This window comes from Thermobia domestica, chromosome 8, assembly GCF_964235325.1.
Source record: "Thermobia domestica chromosome 8, izTheDome1.hap1.1, whole genome shotgun sequence".
In the NCBI taxonomy this organism is placed as follows: Eukaryota; Metazoa; Arthropoda; class Insecta; order Zygentoma; family Lepismatidae; genus Thermobia; species Thermobia domestica.
Genome location: NC_137461.1, coordinates 8636719 through 8659734, shown reverse-complemented (window position 1 = coordinate 8659734; position 23016 = coordinate 8636719). Strand labels below are relative to the sequence as shown.

Here is a 23016-nt window from a genome sequence, read left to right as displayed (position 1 = left end):
TTAATTTATGTTTTCTGTTAATATCTTCTTCTCTCCACCAGGTGAGAAACCTGTATCAATATATGGTGTTCTTGGACAACCTCAAATTCCAGGTTGGTTTATATGATGTTTAAATATTAAAACGACAATAAAAACGTGTCTCCTTGATAATGCACAATTAGAAACAAATTATCAAAAATACCTTGCTTCTGTAGTAACAAATACTTGTCTTTTGATTTTAATTTTAATGTGGCAGGAGCTCTAAGTGTTGAAATTTATAATTATTTACTAAAATAAAGCTATTAATTTAATATATAATATCATATAGAAGAAAATTCTTTCTAACATGTTAATAACTATGAAATTCTGTACCATATAAAATTAAAAATGTTATTCTTTTCAAAAGAAGAGACAAATGCTATTCCGTTGTCTTCTGAAAAAGAATGACCTTTAGATTCAGATAATACAATTGGAACATTTATTTCTGTATTTAAAATGCAATTTGTAATTTGTAAATTTCAAACAAGTAATAAATATTCTTGAAATTGCAATTTAAGGTTGAGGTTAAGAAATGATTTTCTAGCACAAAATATAATACGGAATATTGGAAACTGGATCGCTCTCTGTATTCATATACCTTTATTAGTAAAGTAGGAACGTTTGTTAACACGAAAATCAAAATGAGAAAGTAAGATAAATTAAAAATCTAAGATAAAATTCGAAAATATATTTGTTTTATATTTGTATACTCTGTAACAACTGTGCGTACCGCATAACAAATGTGTAGATTATAGCATTATTTTAATTCCAATATGTTACAGATTTTCAACAAAGTCCTGCTGTTGAAATGTGTCGTTGTCTGTAATAAAGAATATTACTAAACATAAACAGTTCAAGAAATATTTTCCACTTTGCCATTTTCTAAACTTTCATCATGGCTTCTCTATCTGTCAGCAAACAATAAAAATGTATATCAAAGTTTCTGTAATACATGGTTTCTTCATTTAGTAAATTGGGAAGAAGGTTTATGTATAAATGAGAACAAACGGTAAAAATATTATTTTAAAAAATCACATTCTTATGTACTACCCAGAGTAAATACTTACCAATTTTATTACTTCTATGAATCCCTTCCTTGTCAGAACAAATGCCACAACAAACCCAAGGAATACTTGGACAACCTCAAACGTTAGGTAAGAAAGACGAAGCTTTTCATCACAACTTATTGAGAAAGGAATGCTGGGTTGTTGTACATATACTTTTAATTAACAATAATTTTACTTTAACATAGAACTTCATAACGTTTACTCTCTTCGAACATCCTTCGTTTCAATATTAGCTTGTGAGTTGTTCAATTGCTTTATATCGATGATTTTATTATTTATATAATGCATTTATAATAATGTCATACTTGATTTCAGAGCAAGAGTTAACCTCATCTTCCGGCCAAGAACACGAACAACCTCCTATGCTAGGTAACATGAAATATTTTTAACTTGCAGTACAACACATTAGTATTAGAATTCCAGGTATGCACAGCATCTTATAATTTGTAGATTTATGCAAGGCAGAATCACAAGTCTTGCAATATGTCTTTCAAACCGAAGAGCAGACACGTGTATACTCTGTGTTCTACCGTAAGTACATAGTCAAACTAACCCAAGAGGTAGTAAGCCAACAGAACTACTGTATTTTACACGGAAGTGTTCCTCCATCAATATTTTCAGTCAGTTTTTACTAGAAGTTACTATGAGTACTCAACAACATTTGATATGTTAATTGTTATTTTATGATTTCTTACTAGAACATAACTCTGCTATAGCAATCCAAATTATTAGTCATTCGAACGAGAAGATCCAGTAAATCACTACAGCAACTCTTTGCTTAGAGAAACCTTTGCGTAGGTTATAAAACTATTAAAGATCTGTCAAGTACCGCCGCCCCAGAGTAACAAATTGTGAGACCATACGTCACGCTATTGAGTAAAATCCATCTACCAGCATACTATGATTCTCAAACAAACTGAACATGTCCTAGTGCATTGCACTGCGTCACTGTCTCAAACTCGGGAAAATCATCAGTAGCTGATGCAATGTATTATATGAATAGACCTAATCTCAGGGTCCGTGGAGTGAAATATGTGTCTACAAACGTTGCAAAATTCATGTTACGTATATTTCCTAATAGAGATTGTTACCTGCGACGAAGGGTGAGTGTTTTCTTCCGAAATCCGAATGTAAAAAGCATTAGTAGAGCAAAAGCCAACTTGCAGGATCTGTCGTCAAATATAACCGTTTCGAGCATAAAGTCATGTCTTTCGTTTAGTAGAGCTACGGGCGATAATCTAATTCTAGTTCGTTTCTAGTGGTTGCACCATCAACGTGATCATTATTTCAAATAGTTGGAATGGATTTATGTTCCACCAGGCGAAAAACAACACACGTTGGTGAACCGAAAGCGCGCCCTGCTGGAATAGAATAACGCAAAACCGCACGAGGATCGAAAAATACACGAAATGTAGGAACTTATCAAACTGACGCCACACCCAGCATATTGTCCAAAATAACTTCGAATTACTAACTCTTACTGTCCAAAACGCACTTCCAGATACCACGATGCTTCACAAACGAGCATCGGGTGTAAACATGAGCTTCTTTGTCTCTAAGGACAAAAAGTGGTATTAACGTGAAATGAAGGAACTGGAAGGGTAGTGGCTGTATACAGTCCAACATGAAACGTGCTTGCATTGTAGGAGGTACATTGGAGTTATAACACCCCCATTTTTCTCAGAACTTGTAAAAGATATAAACGAGTTATTTGTTTTATAGTACGCGAACAATAGTTGTTAATGCATGGCAAAGACAGCAACCCCATACAACACAAAGAACTCTAGCAGCAGCGGTAAGAGTTATGACTGTTCCTGATACTTACGATACTCGTCGTTTTCTCCATTTGGGTGGTGTGGCACCGCTTGAAATGCATTGCCAGTTGAATGAGAGATGTAACGATGGTGTCATGGATCTGTCTAATGTGCGTTCGTGAATTACTCAGTTAAAATAGTGTGACAAGAAACCAAGACAATCTCGATCTTGACCAAACCGGTCTCACGACATGATCAAACTAGTTGTTAAAGATGTTTTGGTACATCATCGAATGAGTATCAAGCACATAGCCCTCAAAGTGGACATTTGTCACTTGCCATGTCTGTCATGCATTCACAACGCGAGTCCACGTTATTTGAAACAAACAGCAGTTTTTATCTGTTACCAGTCTTGAGAAAAGAATGGAGGTATTATAGTATAACTTGAATACACTTCGCACTATAATAAATACAGGTATGTTTAGTGTCAGAATATTGAAAGATTTCTATTTCAAATTTGTATATAAGGTTAATAAACGTTGTAAGAGTTTCTACACCTCTGCATTATTTTCAAATACTTCCATCTTATAGAAGATATCTCGATTCTTATATAAACCAGTATTTACCTTATCAATTGATTATGTAAATACTAAAACGTTCTTTGAAAAGAGTTCTTCATCAACCTTTTAGGTTTATACAAATATAGAAATGTCTATAAAATAAGTACGTAATATAGTTCTTGTTTATTTTTACCATGATTTTAGTATTGACTTTAGGTTTTCATTTTATAAATTCTTTAACATATCGTAATTACTCCAATTGGCATATGTACTACGTTCAGAATCGAAACTCTAAACAATACCATAAAAGACATGATTAATATATGTACTAATGCAGTTACAATACCATACTTGTTAGAAACGTAAAAGAGTAAAATACTTGAAATGTTACCATTTTATTTGAAAATCAAAAGAACTTTTATGTCAGAAAGTTTTTTAACTAACTTAACATATTTTCAAAGTAATAAAAAGCATAAAATTATCAGAAAAATTAAATGCTTTTCAGTTTGGACAACCGAAGTACAACTGGTAATGCCAGGTAGTTTATATATTTTTATGCTACTGTTGACACATTATTACATTTATTAAAATTCTTTTTCGCGAAGTTATTAACATACTTAATTTCTATAATATTAAAACGTTGATTATTAGCCTCCCTTTTTCGTGTTAAACTTATGAATATATTACTATCATACCATTTGTGTTTCTCTTTATCAAATGATTAAAGTATTCTGATATTACAAAACTTGTATCTTATTATTGAAAAAAATATTAGAAATAATGTTCTCTGACAACTGAGCAGGTCCGGAAGACATAATGCTAAACGCTAATTTAAGTGAAATTGAGTTATTAGACGCAATGAATTGCAAATGAAAAACAAAAGGGTGTATAGATAGTTTATCTTCCGAAATCTACCTGGAGATTTCAGGGGAAACTTGTTTTGTGTGCCGTTACATTGAATTAAATAAGGACTAAACCTTGTTTTACATTCTGCTCGAAAGTTAAAAATGTGGTATACCATTATGTTCTCCCGAGTCCCTCGATTAATTAAGATGTTATGACATAATCGCCACTGAATATAACATTCTTGTTGTTACAGTATTTCTTTCATTTTAGGTATGCAGATTCCATCTTCACCAGCTGTAATAAGTGAACAACAAATACTTCAAACTGGTAAACTAATATTTATTATATTTATTAGTATTATATAATTTTACACTTTTTGATTATTTATACGATATTTTAAACTCTTGTACATTTGTTTAAATTTTATATATATTGATGTTTTGATGATTATAGGCATTCTCTAAATTAATGCAAATTTTGACGAAAAATGCATTTATCTTTGAAAAGATTAAGTAACGAAATATCATAAAATGTAACAATTAAAATTGTATGACAATAATTGTACAACAATTCTCAGATTAGTTGAACTTTGATGACGTACGGAGTCAGTGTTTGTGAAAATTTACAAAGTAATTATTAATTCCTAGTCTAGCATTAAAACAGAAAGAATTCCATGAGAAGAACTAGCAAGTCGTAGGGAAGTGTCCATATTCTGTATATAAAAATTTAGAACACGCGTACATATGAAGCTAACATGAGAAAATGCTTTTAAACTTTTACAAAAACTATTTACACACATCTAGAAATTGCGACGTTTCCTTCGTTACATACTACGATAATGAAAAATATATCTTATGTCGTGTTTTCCTTTAAGAATAATTAAATGCAAAGCTGCGGTGCGTCTTCTAATTCAAACTTTTTACTTGACTATCATATATTTCCCTTTTATCATGTGTGTGTAAGCTTTTAACCATGTAATCGTTACATTGAGAGATTTCCTGACACTGAGAAAGATTAGAATGAGACTACTTTTTGGATCAAAAGATCCAATATATTTCAATAAAAGAAAATTCTAGTAGGGCTTATGTCTGGAGAACTAGGGGAAGATGGAGTAATAAAAGACACTCGAGGTAATAAGAGACAAAAGTAATTTAAAAACCTTAACACTTTTCAAGTCACTTTTCTGATTCTTATACTTTGTTATTCGGCAACGCAATAGAAAACTATTTTATTTCTTCCAATGTACAGGAAGACTGAGAAAAAATTTTTCGTTTTAAAATTTCAGTTGTTGTCTCTTATTACCATATATGGGAGAATAAGAATCACTGCCAAAATTTTTTTCATAATGTACCTTGTTATTCAACTGGGGTTACAGGGGATATGCCTACATGTATTCTGTAGCCCTACATTTTTACGTGTTTCTATTCTTGCTACTCTTTTGTCCATTGCCATGTGAAAATTAAGGTTATTGAAAGTCGTACTTGAAAGTTGAATGCTTTTAATTACAAACTATAAACTACAACGTTTCATAACACAGGTCTACATAAATAAAACAATGCTAATCTGTTTCGGTTTAGTTACTGATTCGTAAGTGTTGGGGTGCGCTGAATCCAGGAATGGCAACCGTTTTATTCTGGGACATCTGGGTTTCGAACAAAAGGGTGGTCATTGTTGAACAAAAGTATAAACACAAATATGCGATTTACAGAAACACAATTAACAGCGTAACACAAATTAGTGTACAGAAACACGCACACACATGACGACAAAAAAGCAATATCACCCTCAATCAGATTGTTTGTAAAATCGTCTTTTTTAAGGTCAATCTTCATTTGGAGCGTGTCCTTTTGTAGGTGGTTGCCGGAAGATCCATAAACAACATCCAGCAGTAGTGTGCCATCATCGTAACACTCCAGTTCCCCTGATGTCGTTCCATGTCTTCGATATCTTTGTTGCAAACGCCCCCCTTCCTCTTCACTTGCTGCTCCCACATTGTCAGGAAAATAGTCCAGATCCAGAAAATGAACTTCTAAACTCATAGACCTACCAAGCTTTCGGAACGCTTGCAACATTTTTGCCTCCATTTGCTTGTACTGTAGATATTTTCGGTTTCCCGAATACGTTTTCATCACCACAGAACTTCATTGTCTATATAATGGTTATCAAATTTATTTCACATGCATTTTAAAAATCTTTGAGATTGTCAACTTGAATATCCGTCAAAAAATTCACAACTCCATTTTTTGATAATTCCCTATAACTTTGATTCCTAATTCAAGAAAGAACAGAAATTTCTTCTGTATCAGTAAAGGGACAGGTAATAAGTCAAGGTATATGTTACTTTAGATATTGTTAATAATTTAAAAATGGCATCTAAAATTGTTTTATTTGCACGAAGATTTACGCCTTCACTTAATACATATCAACTGGTTCGTAATTTAATTGAAAATTTAAAACTTCAGTTTTTAGTTAGAAAAGTTAATGTAAAATCAGAGTTCGTTTATAGATATTAACTCATACAGAAATGATATATTATGTTATACATCTACTACGTCAAATATATCTTACATGCTGACTTAAGATATGAACAGAACATTACTTTTAAATTTTGTTTTATATATATTGGTCAAAAAATTAGGGGATCAGATGAAAACTCAAGTAAAATGTCTTACGAATAATGTAGATTAAAATCGACCAGCATGATGGCACAACGGTCAAACGTACCGTTTGAAACACCTGTGCACGTGATCCGTGACGTGGCGCTACCAGAGGTCATTTTCTAGTGTGGCGCTGCCAACACATTCTAGCTCCAGGGTACCTATGTTCTCATTGTGAGTGTATAGTGCGACACAAATCCACGTAGTGAAATGCACAACAACGTGATTTGCCAGAATCGCTAAATTCGGGGATAATTGCAAAATGGCGGAGGTGCTGGTTGGTGTGTAATTTCGCTCTCTCTACTATTGTCAGTTTCTTGTGGTAAATGCTGCTACTCACAGTTATATTAGTTCAACGTCTGACCAACAGTGATGGCTCATTATATAAATAGTGTCTTTGCTTTCATATGAACTGATAGCCGGGTATTTATTAACATATATTTGTGCCTAAGATCTGAAAAGAAAAAAACAGTGTTTTGCTTCATTTGTCTTCTGTTTGTGTCTTCATCCAGTGTTGCAAACTTCGTTAGCAATGGTGAATCCAAAGGGTAAAAATGTGGAAAAGTCTGTGGAGAAGTCACTCGGAAATAGATGTGATTCCCTGGAGAAAACAATTAGCAAATTAGAAGAAACTGTCTCAAAGGCACTAGAATCTCCGAAATCATCAGCAAGTGTACAGGGCAGTGGGCTACAGAGCGACGAAGACAAGAAGGATGCGGACTTGGTGTCTGTATTAAGGAAGATACAAAAGATTAAAACTGAAATCACGATACTGCGCAAAGATATTGACAGCATAAAGTCGTCCCTTGCTTCGAATCAGGACCAAATTGATGAATTGGAGCAATATAGTCGCTGTAACTGTCTTCTAATCCATGGTCTACCGGAGACTCCTAATAAATATTCGACCACTATGATCTTAGATGTTTTCAAAAGCAAATTGAATGTTGAATTAGACGTCGCAGTAATAGATCGGTGTCATAGGGTGGGAACTCCCCGTAGAAGAAATGCTGCTACAGTGGTGAAAGAAGGTCATCGACCTCTCATAGTGAAATTTATCTCCTATCGCTACAGGGACCTTGTCTGGAAAAGCAAGAAAAAACTAAAGGGTTCGAAAATACTTGTAACGGAGTCCCTCACCAAGAATAGACAGAAGCTGCTTAGGTGTGCGAAGGAAAAGTTTTTGATTCGGAATTGTTGGACTTCCGATGGTCGAATTGTAATTTTGTGTGGACGGCAGAAATACACAATTAGCAATGCAAATGAACTTTCCATGATTCAGATGGGGGAAGAACAAACTTAAACAGTGTGAAGTGCATATAAGTACCTTAGTAGACTTTAAGCACAAAGCTTGAGCCAAGCCTTTTTCATTAAAAAAAACTAGAGACGATGGTTGTGAGGAGGACAGAGGGTGTAGCATAAATTACGTTCAATTAAGTGGGAAGATGGATGTATTGTGCGTCAATGTCTGTTTGTATTTTTGTTTGTGTCTTTGTCAGTGTGTGTTGTTTGGGTGTTTATGTATATTCTTTTATGTGAGTTTCTGGATACCTCAATGTTTTTATCCATTAGTGTGCTAGGTTCTCAGTGTGAACTAGATATAGTACTAACACTATTATTTTCAAGTATTATTCGCAAAGTTTATAATAGCCTCGTAAGAGTTTATGTGCTTACGTCTAATGTGAAGTTTGAAGTGTTACCGATGGTAAGTTATAAAGTCCGCAATGTCCCGAGATTCGTAAGTGTTGATGTTCTGTTTACTCAATTAATCTCTATCTATCTTTCTTTCTTTTTTTACATCGTGATTTCTAAGTAGCATGGTACATGGTGATATCGATATTGAATTAGAAACACTGTTCCCTGAATGGCTGTCAAGGTTGAGTGATGTCACGGTGAATGACCTAGAAGCATCCCCCTCGAGAGACAATGGCTGTACCGTAAACCCTCCCGCTCTGAGCCTCTCTCTCCAACTGCAGGGAGCGGTTGGTAAACATCCACAAGCTATGCACATTTGTCATCTGAATGCTCAGTCTCTTTTGAAGAAAATAGAAGAATTCAAAGTTACTTTTAACTCCTTAAACATGCATGTCATCTTAATATCGGAAAGCTGGATGAAACCATCGTTGAGTAAAACTTTGATCGAACTCCCAAATTATCAACTTTTGAGACTCGATCGCACGGGGAAGGGGGCGGGAGGAGTATGTGCGTATCTACGAATTGACCTAAAAGTGAAAGTGGTGAGTCAATCGCCTAATATTTATACATGCGAGAGTGAATTCCTTATATTAGAAGTGAATTTAAACCACCAAAAGGTGCTCTTAGCAGTGGTGTATAGACCACCTAAAGCCAAATTTGACAACTTCCTAAACGAGATATCTAAATATATTCCCATATACCAACATATCATGGTTTGTGGGAATACAAACTATGATTTACTTTCGATGAAAGATGAGTGTAAAAAGTACAAAGAATCCCTTCTCTCACTCAACCTTTCACTTTTTGAGTTGAAGGCAACGCACCATACAATCAATTGTGAAAGCCTCCTAGATCATATTATAACTGCTGACCCCTCTAGAATTGTCAGTCATGGGCAATTTCCTGCCCCCGGTTTTTCACGTCATGATTTAATATACGCTAGCTATTCACTAAAAGTTCCTAAATATAGATTTAAAATTTCCACTTTTAGAAATTTAAAACACATAAATGATGAAACTTTAGATAGGGACGCAGCGCAAATACCCTGGAATGACGTCCTAATTATACCTTCCACTGAAGGCAAGCTAGAATTATTTAATAGCTTTATTCACACTCTCCTCAATAAACATGCACCTAAAAAAAACAAAAGATTTAAAAAACCTGCTAATCCATGGATCACACCAGACATTTTGCAGCTCATGAAAGAAGGGGACTTGGCATATCAGAAATTTAAATGGTCCAAGAAAATTAATCCTAGTGGTTCTGCCAATACTTTTGAAGAATATAGAATCCTTAGAAATAAATGTACACAAAAAGTTCGAACTGCTAAAATTAGATTTGCGGCTGATCTATGCACTCAAAGCAATAACCCCAAATATCTTTGGAATAAGTTACGCATGTTCGGTATAGGAAACCGTCAGACTGACGTACAATCTATACACATTCCGCTTAATGAACTAAACGATCACTTTGCTCAGGTCCCAACTATAGACGGTGTTACAAAAGAATCTACTTTGAAAAACATACGCGAAAACCCAAGTATTCACGAAAAATTTAAATTTATAACGGTTTCTGTCCCAGAAATAGAGGTAGCTCTGAAAACAATTACATCCAATTCAATAGGGGCTGATGACATCCCACCACAATTCCTTAAGAAGATCACGAGATATATTCTGTTCCCTTTAATGGACATATGTAATTTCTCTCTATTTTCGGGTTGTTTTCCTAGTCAGTGGAAATTTTCTCTCATTCATCCCCTCAAGAAAATTGCACAACCAATAACGGCGAACGATTAAAGACCAATAAACGTGACGCCGTGTATTTCGAAAGTTTTGGAGCATATTGTATTAAATCAAATGTCTGATTTTATAACTTCCCATGATCTCTTATGTCCATATCAGTCTGGTTTTAAAAAAGGACACTCCACACATACGGCTCTTATAAAAATTACAGATGACATTAGAGAAAGCATAGACAAGAAACAACTCACAATACTTTTACTTTTAGATTTCACTAAAGCATTCCAGTCGGTCGATCACGAAATTCTTTTAACAAAACTTAAGTCACTCTTTCATTTCACAGATACGTCGGTTAAATGGTTTCGTTCGTATATTCAAAATAGATATCAGCGTGTTTCTGTTCTAGACAATCAAAGTTCATGGACAACAGTGCACTGTGGAGTTAGTCAAGAAACGGTCTTAGCACCGATCCTGTTCTCTATATACATAAATGACTTGTCTCAACAAATTCGCCACCTTAAATATCACTTATATGCAGATGATGTTCAAGTGTATACTTCGACAGATCTTGGAGACATAAATGACACTATCTCACTCATGGAACGCATAAGTGCCTGGGCCCAATCTAATAATTTATATCTAAATCCCAATAAATCTAAATGTATCATAATTGGTTCGAGAAATATCCTTTCCAAACTGCAGAGCACTGAACTTCGTAAAATTAAATTAAATGGCGCACATATAGCTTTTGATGAAAAAGTGAAAAATCTTGGCCTCATATTTGATCAGAATCTTCTATGGGCGAATCATATAAATCATGTATGCAAAAAAGCGTTTGGTGCACTGCACTCTCTATATCGTTTGAAAAATATGTTGCCTTATCCAATTAAGGCATCTATAGTACAAAGCCTCGTACTATCACATATTGATTATTGCATTGGAGCTTATGGCAATGTAAATAAAGAAGCGCCAAGAAAGTTACAGAGGGTTCAAAATGCATGCGTTCGGTTTGTTTTTAATCTCAAACGTTCTGATCACTTGACGCCATTTTTTAATGAATTGGGCTGGCTAAACATCCAAGCTCGCTACATATACCAATCAATGACAATTTTATTTAAAGTTTTGAAATTTGGTGTGCCTATATATCTTTACAATAAACTGCAGTATGTTAGAGATAGCCACAGTCGTGATACTCGCTCTAGCAGATCAACACTGTTGTCGATAGCTCGTCATAATACGAATGAAATGGCTAATTCATTCACAATCTCTGGTATTAGAGAATGGAACAGACTTCCACCAGATGTAAGGAATTCGCCCTCAATTGCGACATTCAAAAGAAATTTGAAGCAATATCTGATAGCTTTAGCCAATGTACACCAATCTCGGGAATGATGTTCTTTTTTATCTTTCTTTCTTTCTTCACAAAGATGAGCAGTAGCAACCAAATGTAAACAGAAACTTGAAGTATTTATCTATAATACTAGGTTTGTGGGAAGGTATGGGGAGGGGGGAATGTAAGGTAGTATACTTTTAAGATTACATATATCGTTCTGTGTATGCTGTATGTATAGTTTTCTTGTTTTTATGATAAATAGTATGAGGGTATGGCGTGGGAGGGGGTATGTAAGGGAGCATATTCGTGTGTAGGGGTATATATGTGTGTATGTACATATGCATTAATGTAGTAATTGTAATATTTATGGATTAGATGACAATGGTAGTACGTATATCTTGTATACATTTGAGTTGGTTGAGTGTAAGAAAAGGCAAATATAGCCTTAACTCTGCCGTTAAATAAATAAATAAAATAAATAAATAAATCGCTGGCATGGCGAGCTGTCGACAGATTGGAAGCTAGTCAGTCACAGCAGGAGGAGGCAAATACCATAGGAGTTTTACAAAGTGTGATTCCCGATTGTGGAATCGATTTCAAACAACTGGAAGTGTTCGAAGAAGACCAGGATAGGGCCTCCACGAGGTGCGAGGCCGTGTTGGCTGTTCGAGGTGATCATACGCCACAGAAAGGAACAATCAGTGTTGTTGCCTTGCCTGTTTGTGAACAGTTCGAGAAGTGCACACATATCCGTCTTGTTTCATGAGCCATGTAAACAAGGTTTCCCGTGGCCAAACACCAGTATGTGCCCCATTTTCTAGTGTAACTTAAAGCATTCCTTCTTGTATGATAGATATGGGTCAAACAAGCTTATCCATACACTATCTTAAGATATTGTGTGATATTCCAGCTGATCCCCTAATCTTTTGAGCAGCATATATATATTCTCTGTATCAGATAAGAAACCTTTATCAAAATTAAAAGTAATATAACAACGAAAGATTGACGTAACTATCTGTTTCCTTCTTTATACAGAATTAGTGACATATTATCAAAAATACGTTTGCCTGTGTAATAAGAAATACTGGTCTTTTGGTTTTAATTTTAATATAGCGTGAGCTGTAAGTGATCAAGATTGTAAATATTTACTAAATCAAGGCTCTATAATATTTTTATCGAGAAAAATCTTTGTGTTACTATTTATGAAATTCTGTCTCATATAAAACAAGATATTGTATTTTTTTAGAACAAGAGACAACAGCTATTCCCTTGTCTTCTGAAAAAGAACAGCCTTTAGTTTCAGGTAATAGTATTGTAACATTTATTTGTAATTCAATTTGTGATTCGTACATTTCAAACAAGTAATAAATATTTTTAAAATTTCAGTTTAAGTTTGACGTTCAGATATGAATTTAGAGTACCATATATAATTCGAAATGCTTGCAACTGCACCTGTTTCTGAATTTGAACATCTCTAGTAATTTAAGAACATTTGTTAATACGCAAATCAAAGCATAAAAGATAAGTAAATTAAGAATACAAAATATAATTTGAAATATTGAAAAATAGATATGTTTATGTGTTTGCATTTTCTGTTAACATCCTTGTGCGTCACATTAAAAATGTGTGATTTATAGCATGATTTTAATTTCTGTGTATTACAGATTTTCAAAATTGTTCTTTTGTTATAAGGCAGGATTTTCTATAATGAAGAATATTACAAAACATGAATAGTTTAAGAAATATTTTTCACTTTTTTGTTCATCATCGCTTTTCTATTTGTCACGAAACAACAAAAATGTTTATCGAGGTTTTCTGTGATATATAGTTTTTCCATTTAGCGAATTATGGAGAAGGTTTATTTATAAATGAGAACTAAAAGTTAAAAAATAATATTATTCTTCTCTGAAAAAAAATCACACTCTTATGTTCTACTCAGAATACTTGCCAGTGTTATTTCTATGAATCCTTTCCATCTTAGAAGAAAAACCACAGCAAACACAAGAAATATTAGGACAATCTCAATTATCAAGTAAGAAAGACGATGGTTTACATTTGAACTTATTGATTAAGTAATGTTGGGTTTAAAATCAATTACGTGTATTTTACTTTAATAATGAACTTCATACAGTTTACTCTCTTGCGATAGCCTTTGTTTCAATATTAGTTAGTATGTTGATCAATTATTTTATGTCAATTATTTAATTGTTTCCAATTATGTACTTATAATCTGATAATAATTTACTTCGTTGCAGAGCAACAGTTGCCCTTATCTTACGGACAACAAACAGAACAAACTGTTATACCAGGTAATATGAAACATTATCTTATGCGACAGCATATTAGTATTACAATACCGCACATGCATAGTACCTGGTATCTTATAATTTGTAGGTTCACACAAGACAGACCCATAAGTCTTGCAATATTTCTACAACCCGAAGAACAAGCACGTGTATGCAATGTGCTCCACCTAAGGTTGTAGTTAAACTGGGACAAGTTTTAGTAAGTTAAGAGAACTATTTAACACAAAGGTCATCTGTGAGATCTTCAGTCAGTTTTTACTAGCAATGACCATCAGTGCCCAACATGTCATACATCAACTGTTATTTCAACTGCTCTATTTTTCATTTTTTTTTCAAGGCCTATTGAAGTTTCTTTTCTTTGTTCTTTCACTTCACCAAGTGTTTCCGCACACCAGCTTTTCCTGAGCTATCTTAATCGCCGTTGCACAGTAATAAATTAAATTTATGTAGAGTACTTACGATTGTATTCCTATTGGAGTTCCGGTGCAATGAGCCTTTTCTTTTTTACTTGGTATTTCAATAGTATGATCTTTTGTGCGTGTCATAATACAACATCTTCCAGTTCGGTTTCTGTCCGCGTTCTACCCAGTTAACTAAAACCGTCTGATGCAGTCACAGAAAGTCGCTGGAGTAAATTTCAGTCTGGAAGTTATTTGACGAAAAGAAACACTCACATTTTGAAATGCAATGATTCCATCTGGTATCTATAAACTTAAGTTTTTGTCTCTGTTCGTGCTTTCAATTATCACAGAAACAAAAAATCAGAAAAACCAAGAACTACACAAACACTGTTCTACCATTTGAAAAAAAATACAACTTTATATTTGGATGGCAATAATGTTAATCTTTTGATATTACAGGGTATGCAAAAAATATTCTACCAATATATGCATGGTACAAAGTTTCAGCAATTTTAATGCATTAATTTAAAAGTTACAATGGGTATTAAGATAAGTGGTCTATATATATTGGATTTAATTTAAGTTTAGCGTCCCTTTCAGCAGAGAAGCTATGTGAGACTTGGACCTACAGCTTAACGTGGGATTCAACTACAACAGTTCCCACTGGGAATCGAACTCTGGTTTCCCGTAACAAAGTAGCGAATCTGATCATTTAGCTATGAAGAAGTTCGTTTATACCCCAAATGAAAATCTAGTTAGAAGTTTGTATATTTATAGTTGTGTTTCCTCGTGTTATTTTAAAATTACTTCTAAATAGTTAGACTGTACTCTAGATATTCTTAGTTGTTTTTGTATCATAACAAGTAATTCAGTTGTAATGTCATCAGTGGGGAGCCCTTGGCTAAATATTCTCTTGACACGAGAGGATAGTTTAAAACACATAAAAAAATTCTTATAATGAACCTCCATATTATTAAAAGCTAGATGAATACCGCATATAATATGTGAAACATACAAAGGTGGAATAACAAAATACAAAAGCTAATATCAACAAAAGTACGAGGTGCTATCCAGAATTTTCGGGACTGATACTGCCATCTGGAAAGAAGTAGTAGTAGAGCTTTGCACCGATAGGTGGCAAGACTAGCATATCTAATGCATAAGAGTGCATAGTTTCATGCAACTGGGTTGATGTGTTGAGTTTCCGAAGTGCTTTTCATGATATGCTTGTTGAATCATTGCAAAGGTATCCGTAGCACTTTTCCCAAGATTCGCACACAACTTAATACACACGCATTCTTCTATTCTCTGATCCATCGTAAAATCACCACGCACTACACACAGAGTATCATTTTACATACGTGAAACCCATATTTTTAATCTGTACAACATAAGTCTAAGGTATAACTTTCCCATATCTATACGCAGAACATTATGCACGTATAACTTATTTGGAGCTGATACCGCTAACGTACAGCTGAATGCAGTCATTGTGTTAGGTGATAGTATTATATTTATTTTGATCGCTTTCTGTTTTAATAATTTAAATTGTTATGTGAGATCGCATTTAAGTACACGAAATTGTACTAGTCATGTTAGTTCGAAAATTTGATAAAGTTCAAACTCTCTGTTTATTCCTGATATAGAAACTCTGACTTATGTGTCACGTCATTGTTGTCTATCAAAATTTATTATTTTCTTTTAATAGATAGTAAAAAAATCAATGTAATTGATTCCGAAACGTAAAAGAACTTCTTTAAAATTATTTTTCGTATGTGAAATACGTATCTTTAATCTGCGCAACATATAAATTTAAGATATATCTTTGCCATGTACACATGCAGACAGAAATATGTATTTTCTTTCACCAAATACGTCCTCAAATTTCCAATTCTTCATTTTTGTTAGTTAACCGACTTTATACACATGTTAGCACTAACATAATTATTATGAAATCAGAAATGAATAATCTATTAAATGGTGGAGGCACACAAGATATATTAACATGTCATACTCACTAAATAACCAGCCCTGTTCTTTGGTGCACGGGGCATGCGTTCGATTCCCAGTCCGAAATATACAAAAGATTAGAATGTTTCACGGTAGTTTGGATTCCACCTTCAACTCTAGGTTCACATATCATATAACCTTACTATTGAAAGTGATACTAAGTTTCCAGAAACAACTGTCACTGAATAGCCAAGAATTTTCACTTCCCTTATTGTATACAACATTCATTATGTAAAGGTAACCAAAAAAGTTCTGTCGCTTTTTATCCAACACCTTCGAATATCGGTATAAGGAGTGTATCGAAAAGTAGTTAGCAATATTGGGGATGTTGGTGTGCACTAGCGAGGCTGCCTAGACGGCAAAACCTGGAAACACCTGGTCAGTTGAAGTCTTGTAAATGGATAGCTGCGTGCTTGTTGCTGTGTTCCTAGTTGAATGGGAAATGCCGCGTGTGAAACTGGAAGTGAAGTGGGAAATCCTGCACAATTGGTGCACCGTCAAAGGCATAACATACAATCAGATAGGGAAAAAGTGTGGGGTTCATCATACAACTGTGAAATCGGTCATTGAGAAATTCGGTGAACATTACAGCTTTGAAGATATGCCGAGATCCGGGCGAAAAAAGGGTCCCAGATACCCTGAGTCGACCGTGAAGTTGTGCGGTTGATACACCAAAATCCGTCAATGTCTGTGCGGGATTTGGCTACCAAAGCGAGAACGTCCATAGGAATGATTCAACGTATCAAGGCCAGATAATTTGAAGACCTATAAGAAGCAAAAACTTCCGAAACAAACACCAAAGCAAAGACAAACGGTACAAACAAGAGCCCGCAAGCTGTATGACAACATCGTAAAGTCACCAGAGCGATGTGTGTTGATAGACGATGAAACGTACGTAAAAGAGGACTCAAAAACACTTCCGGGACCCCAATATTATACTGCACCAATGCTGGGGATGTATGTGCTGCACAGAGGCACGTTGACGTGGAAAAGTTTGGGAAAAAGTACTGGTATGGCAGGCAATCTGCTGCTATGGTTTGCGCTCCGGTATTTTTTTATGCAGAATCCACTATAAACGCAGAAGTGTACCGAAAGGAATGTCTACAAAAAAGACTGCTGCCATTGTATAAAAGGCATGCAATCCCCCCTTCTTTTGGCCCGACTTAGCAACTGCACACTATGCTAAGACGACAGTACGGTGGCTCAATGAACAGAACATCGAGTTTGTAGGGAAACACATGAATCCACCAAACTGCCCACAATTCCATCCAATCGAAAGATATTGGGCAATTGTCAAACGCAACTTCCGAAAGAATGATAAACCAGTGCGCAACATGGCGGACTTCAAGAGAAACTGGGCTGCAGCATCGAGGAAATGCACCGTCGAGGAGTTTAGCGTCCCTTTCAGCAGAGAAGCTATGTGAGACTTGGACCTACAGCTTAATGGGTGGAATTAAACAGAAACTACGTTCATATGTACGACGGGACATGTAAGTTGTATTTCCTTTGTCATGTAGATACATAGAGGTTCTCTATTAATAAAAATGTAGGTTTGCTTCACTTTTATCTTTTCTTCTGACTTTCCTGACATATGCAATGTTGCTAACTACTTTTCGATACACTCCTTATTACCTAAGACCTACCTGGAAGATCAAAATAATCCCCTTCAGCATCAACGACCCTCTGCCAACGTTTTGGAAGGCCATGGATTTCATCGCTGTAGAACTTGGTGGGTCGTGTAGTAGGACCTCTCTAGAAATTTGAACTGATGTCTTCTTAGGTATTGTTTAAGAAATGGAACAAGAGATAATCAGACAGTACAATGCCCGGAGATTATGGCGGATACAATAGTGTTTCCCATCCAAGGCGCAGAATGGAGTCCCGGGTCATTCTAGCCACCTGGGGCTTTGCATTGTCCTGTAACAGGAGGACCCCTTTGTGATTCAGAAGTGATGGCTCTAGAGTTTTGAGTTTTTCTTGAACACTGCTCAATTGCTGACAGTACACATTTGCATTGATCCTCTGACCAGCTGGTTGCAACTCCCGATGCACGATGCCATGAGCAGTCCACCAAATACGCAGAGGAACCTTCTTCTAGTGCAGTGCTGGTTTCGGCTGTTTTCGAACCGGTTCATAGGTTCCTAACCAACGATGAAGTTTCGTAAAGGACCCACTTATCATCACATGTCAAGATCCTGTCCAGAAACAACTCCTTCCTCAGACGAGCAGCAAAGAAACACAGGTGTCTGCTCGCTTTGCCTTCCGGCCCAGAGTAAAATCATATGGCGCCCATCGATCAAACTTGTAGTGCTTCCCAAGTTGATGGAGGTGCTAATCTCCACAAAAAACGACAAAACTTTCTTGGTAACTTTTATAAATATGAAGCAACCTATTCTGATCACTAAACAAGGCCAAATACTGTTGGTTGCTTGTCTATATGCATGTTCAAAAGTTAAATAAGTTTCTTCTTTCCAGTTCAAATATCTGTTAGATGTTAGATTCTATAGACCTTTTCTTATAAATGATTTTATAAATATATTATTTGTGTGTAGAATAATATCACAAAAATTAAGTAAAGCATATTGTTATTTTCCTATTTATTTGTCACATAACAATCTGAAAGAAACTACCAAGCACTTTATCTCATTTTATCTTTTCTTTGACAACTGAAGAATCTACATCTTCAATCCTGGAATCTACACTTTCACCAGCTACAGAAACTCTAAGTCTAGGTAAAGTATTACTTAGACCTTGAAATTAAACAGTAAAAGCGTATTTTACTTAGAAGTTAAAATTATCTTAATTTTTAAATTCTGTTTCCTTTTACTTAAAACAGTGGTTAATCAGAATGTATATGAAAGAAATGTAAAGTCTAAATTTGTGACTTCAATCAGAAATAAATGTCAGAGATATAGAAGAGTCGTTGGCTAATAACCATGTGTAGAAAATAAAGGAATACTTACGTTTAGTGTTTTATATGTTGAAAACGATAAGCCTCATTGGCATACAACCTTAACGCTATTATAAGATAATTAAAAGGTATCATACATTACACATTACATTACTTAATCTATAATGTCAATGTTATATAAAATACTTTACTGAAACATAAGTGAAGCTTTTATATTTCTTCATTTTCCATTATTACAAGACGCCCTTCATACATATCGTCGCTCGAATGTTGGAAAAACAAGAATCGCTTACCAGCCTCTAATACAGGGATGCAAATAAGCAACAAAATTTTACTAGCCCAAGAAAAAAACTACTAGCTCACATCCCACAATGGAAATAATTTACTTACTTTCGGTATGATATTAAATACTCGCCCGCACCGATGAACCACTCGCCGCGGGCGAGTGAGCGAGTGGTTATTTGCAACCTTGCTCTATTATGTTGATAAATAATGCACAAGAAATTCAACTTCTATAGCTGTTCTTTTTTTGTCTCAGGACTCTAAGATTTCCATGTTTCCGAAAAAATGATCGCTCAAATGAGCACAATATCTCTTAAGAGTAGAGACCGTATTTACCCATTAATTGAAAATATAACTATCTTCAATCAGATTTTCTTTGGCCATGATATTAATACTTTGAATTTGTATTTAAAACTACTAGCCGTGTTTCGTCGTGGTTGCTTACTAAGGAACAATTATTTTACATAAGTAACAAAAATAGATAAAACAAAAAAAAATTAAAAATTTTCTCATAAATTATAATAATTTTTGTTGTGTTTCCTTTAGTGAATATAGTCAGGTCTATTTTTGATGTTGTCTTAAAGATCGTGACACAACTGCTGTGTCCATAAAGAAAATAGAAACTTTGAATAATTCCAAAGCACGAAAGAAACATAAAGCAGTGAATGAATTGATAAGAGATCAAAGACACAATTCTTCTCAGTATATGCTCTAAGTATTTTAGAGTGGAGCACTGTTCAATGTGATGACCACTGAGTGTTTCTATTCAATTAATAATAATAATAAAATCAAAAAGTTTCTAAATAAGACATAGTCGCGAAATCCTTTAACCTAAAGGTATAATCGTTTGCTATTAAACTAAAAAATAAAATTTAAATATATACGGACAATGTTACGGACACACAGGAAGCGAGGAACAAGAACTGATTTTTAAGTCACAAAATAGAATACAATGATTTCAGAATTATTTAGACTTCGATTGACCGAAACAAAAGTGTAAGAGTAACTGCATATTTTGACCTTATATTTAAATAAATTTAAAATTAAAACTTTATTCCTGTCTAAGTTATTTAATAGCACATCCACACACAAAAAAAGTGCTGTGCACCGGATCACAGACTATGGATTCCATGTATCTTGTTACACATAATCCAAATTTAGATACCCCAGAACGATTGAATGTGCCATTGTTTTGTTATGGGTGAAAAACGTGAGTGATTTCGGATAGGAAAAATACACGTAGCACGGCTATACAGAAAACCTTTGTGCAGAAAATCTCAAAGTATGTATTAGATGTTTTTTTTTTTTACACAGAATCAAAATTTCAAAAAACCCAGGTCGATTCACCGTGTCAAATTTTTCTTAAGATCAAGAAACTCAAGTATTTTGGATATAAAACGTTCATCTAACAAAGCAATACAAAAAAGTTAAAGACGTTCTGTGCAGAAGACTCCATAGTATGGATTCGATGTTTCTGTTACACAGAAATCCAACTTTCGAAACCTCAGAACGATTAGCTGTATCAATTCTTTTCATGGGCGAAACATTTGAGTGATATTGGATACGGAAGATACACGATTTTAGTTAATGAAACCAAATTCACAAGGTCAATCGTCCTGGGATTTCGAAATTTGGATTTTGTGTACCATGGGGACCGATGCACAGATTTTCTTTTGTTTGTTTGTAATTGTGTTATTTAACAGTACGCGATAATACAGATCTTTTCTTACTTAATGTAAAAGTCTCTGCTTAACTATACATATATATAGATATAATTGTATAGAAGACATTACGAAATAAGAGCAGAAATTCACATTTAAACAGAAAAGCTGTTAATTTTTAACATATGTTGCATGTACACTCATGTCCAAAATGATTGTCACATATATCTAACTGTCTTCTTGTAAGTATATTATTTGTTAATGCTTTTGCAGGGTACTTTTAATACTGATACTATGTGTATAGTCGGGGAAAGTATATTTGTGGTAAATTTCATAGGAAAAATTATAAATACGAAAATTACAATTAATAAAACAAAATGTTCCTAAATGGATAAGAAAGTTTTATTTTTGTTTTATTGTTCTTATTTACTGCTCTTTTGACACGAAATTTACCCCATTCATGTCGTTGCCGATTATACACATACTAACATTATAAGAAATACCGGGCGAATTCGTTATCAAATTATATTCCTACAACAACATATTTATAGATATGCGACAATAATTTTGGACATGAGTGTACATTAGAATTGTTCTGAGACACATTAGTATTTAAAAGTAGTCGATATGAATAATAAAGGATATAGGAGTAAAGAATATAGAAAAGTATATAAGCATTGAAACATACAGAACGTGTTCTTCTTTGCTGTAATATTTATTTCTAATTTATTCATTATACATTTACATATAAACTCAGTATTTTCAGTCGAGCTATATCTTGTTTTATTAATTCTCTCTTCAGCGTCAAGTACTACTGAAAGTGCCGTTGCAAAAGAAATATCATTACCTTCAGGTATGCTATATTCTACAAACTAACTTTTAACTTAAGATCCAATTAAAAGAAATTACATCATCATACGTGAGAGATTATAATAGTTTTCAATATTTATTTATTTATTTTCATTATAATTAAAAGGAGAAAATGGATGAAAATACTTTAAAAGGTAAATACTATATCTACGTTTTCCAATTTTAAATTACGAAAGTAATAATAGTAAGCATAATTTTGTCTAAAGCGGATTAAATTTTCAAAACAAGCCTATTTTTAATCACTGAACAGAGCGTTAGACTTCTTGAAAGTAAACACACACACACGTAACACACTCATACGCGTATGTCTTAATAATTCCACAATTCTTTTCCACAGAGAGCTCCTTTGTGGCTAAGCGATTAGCGTACGTGACTTTGGCGTGGGAGACCCCTGTTCGATTCCTGGCTGGAGTTTTTGTAGTTCGAATCCAACGTTAAACTGTGGGTCTACCTCTCATATAGCCTCGCTGCTGAACGGGAGGCTGAACTTAAATTACTTTTTTCCGCAGAAACTAAACTATGCATGAGTTTTATTTACTAGAATTGTTGTTACAAGGAGCTTTCTAAGAATTATATTTACATTATTTTCCATAACCTTTTGTCTCACTAGAAAAAATCTTAACGAAAGCACTAAACTTAATACTCCCTACGGCGTTCATCTTGCGAATGGCGCATTCTCTCCATTTTAAATATCATAACTAGAGCCTGGACTTTTATGTAATATCAACTCTTAAAAATGCATATAAAGATATAATAAAAATATATAGATAATTTTAAGTATGTTTCTCTGGTGGCTAAAAACTACATATATTATTATTATTATTATATTGTACTTATTTTCATCCTTTATTGTACGCATCATTGACAAAGTGAACGTATGAATTGGACACGTAAGAAAACATTGTATGT

The 23016-nt window shown here is 34.2% G+C and overlaps 1 protein-coding gene across 1 annotated transcript in view; it reads left to right on the top strand.

Annotated features, from left to right (window-relative positions):
- Window positions 1-23016, top strand: part of LOC145692677 (uncharacterized) — a 1521027-nt gene that overhangs the window by 1070392 nt on the left and 427619 nt on the right. Inside the window, exons 304-311 of the mRNA XM_081768059.1 lie at window positions 42-92; window positions 1401-1454; window positions 3905-3937; window positions 4516-4572; window positions 12913-12969; window positions 13922-13975; window positions 19056-19115; window positions 22040-22090. Of these exons, the coding sequence (XP_081624185.1) occupies window positions 42-92; window positions 1401-1454; window positions 3905-3937; window positions 4516-4572; window positions 12913-12969; window positions 13922-13975; window positions 19056-19115; window positions 22040-22090 (417 nt within the window). The remainder of the gene's footprint in view (window positions 1-41; window positions 93-1400; window positions 1455-3904; window positions 3938-4515; window positions 4573-12912; window positions 12970-13921; window positions 13976-19055; window positions 19116-22039; window positions 22091-23016) is intronic.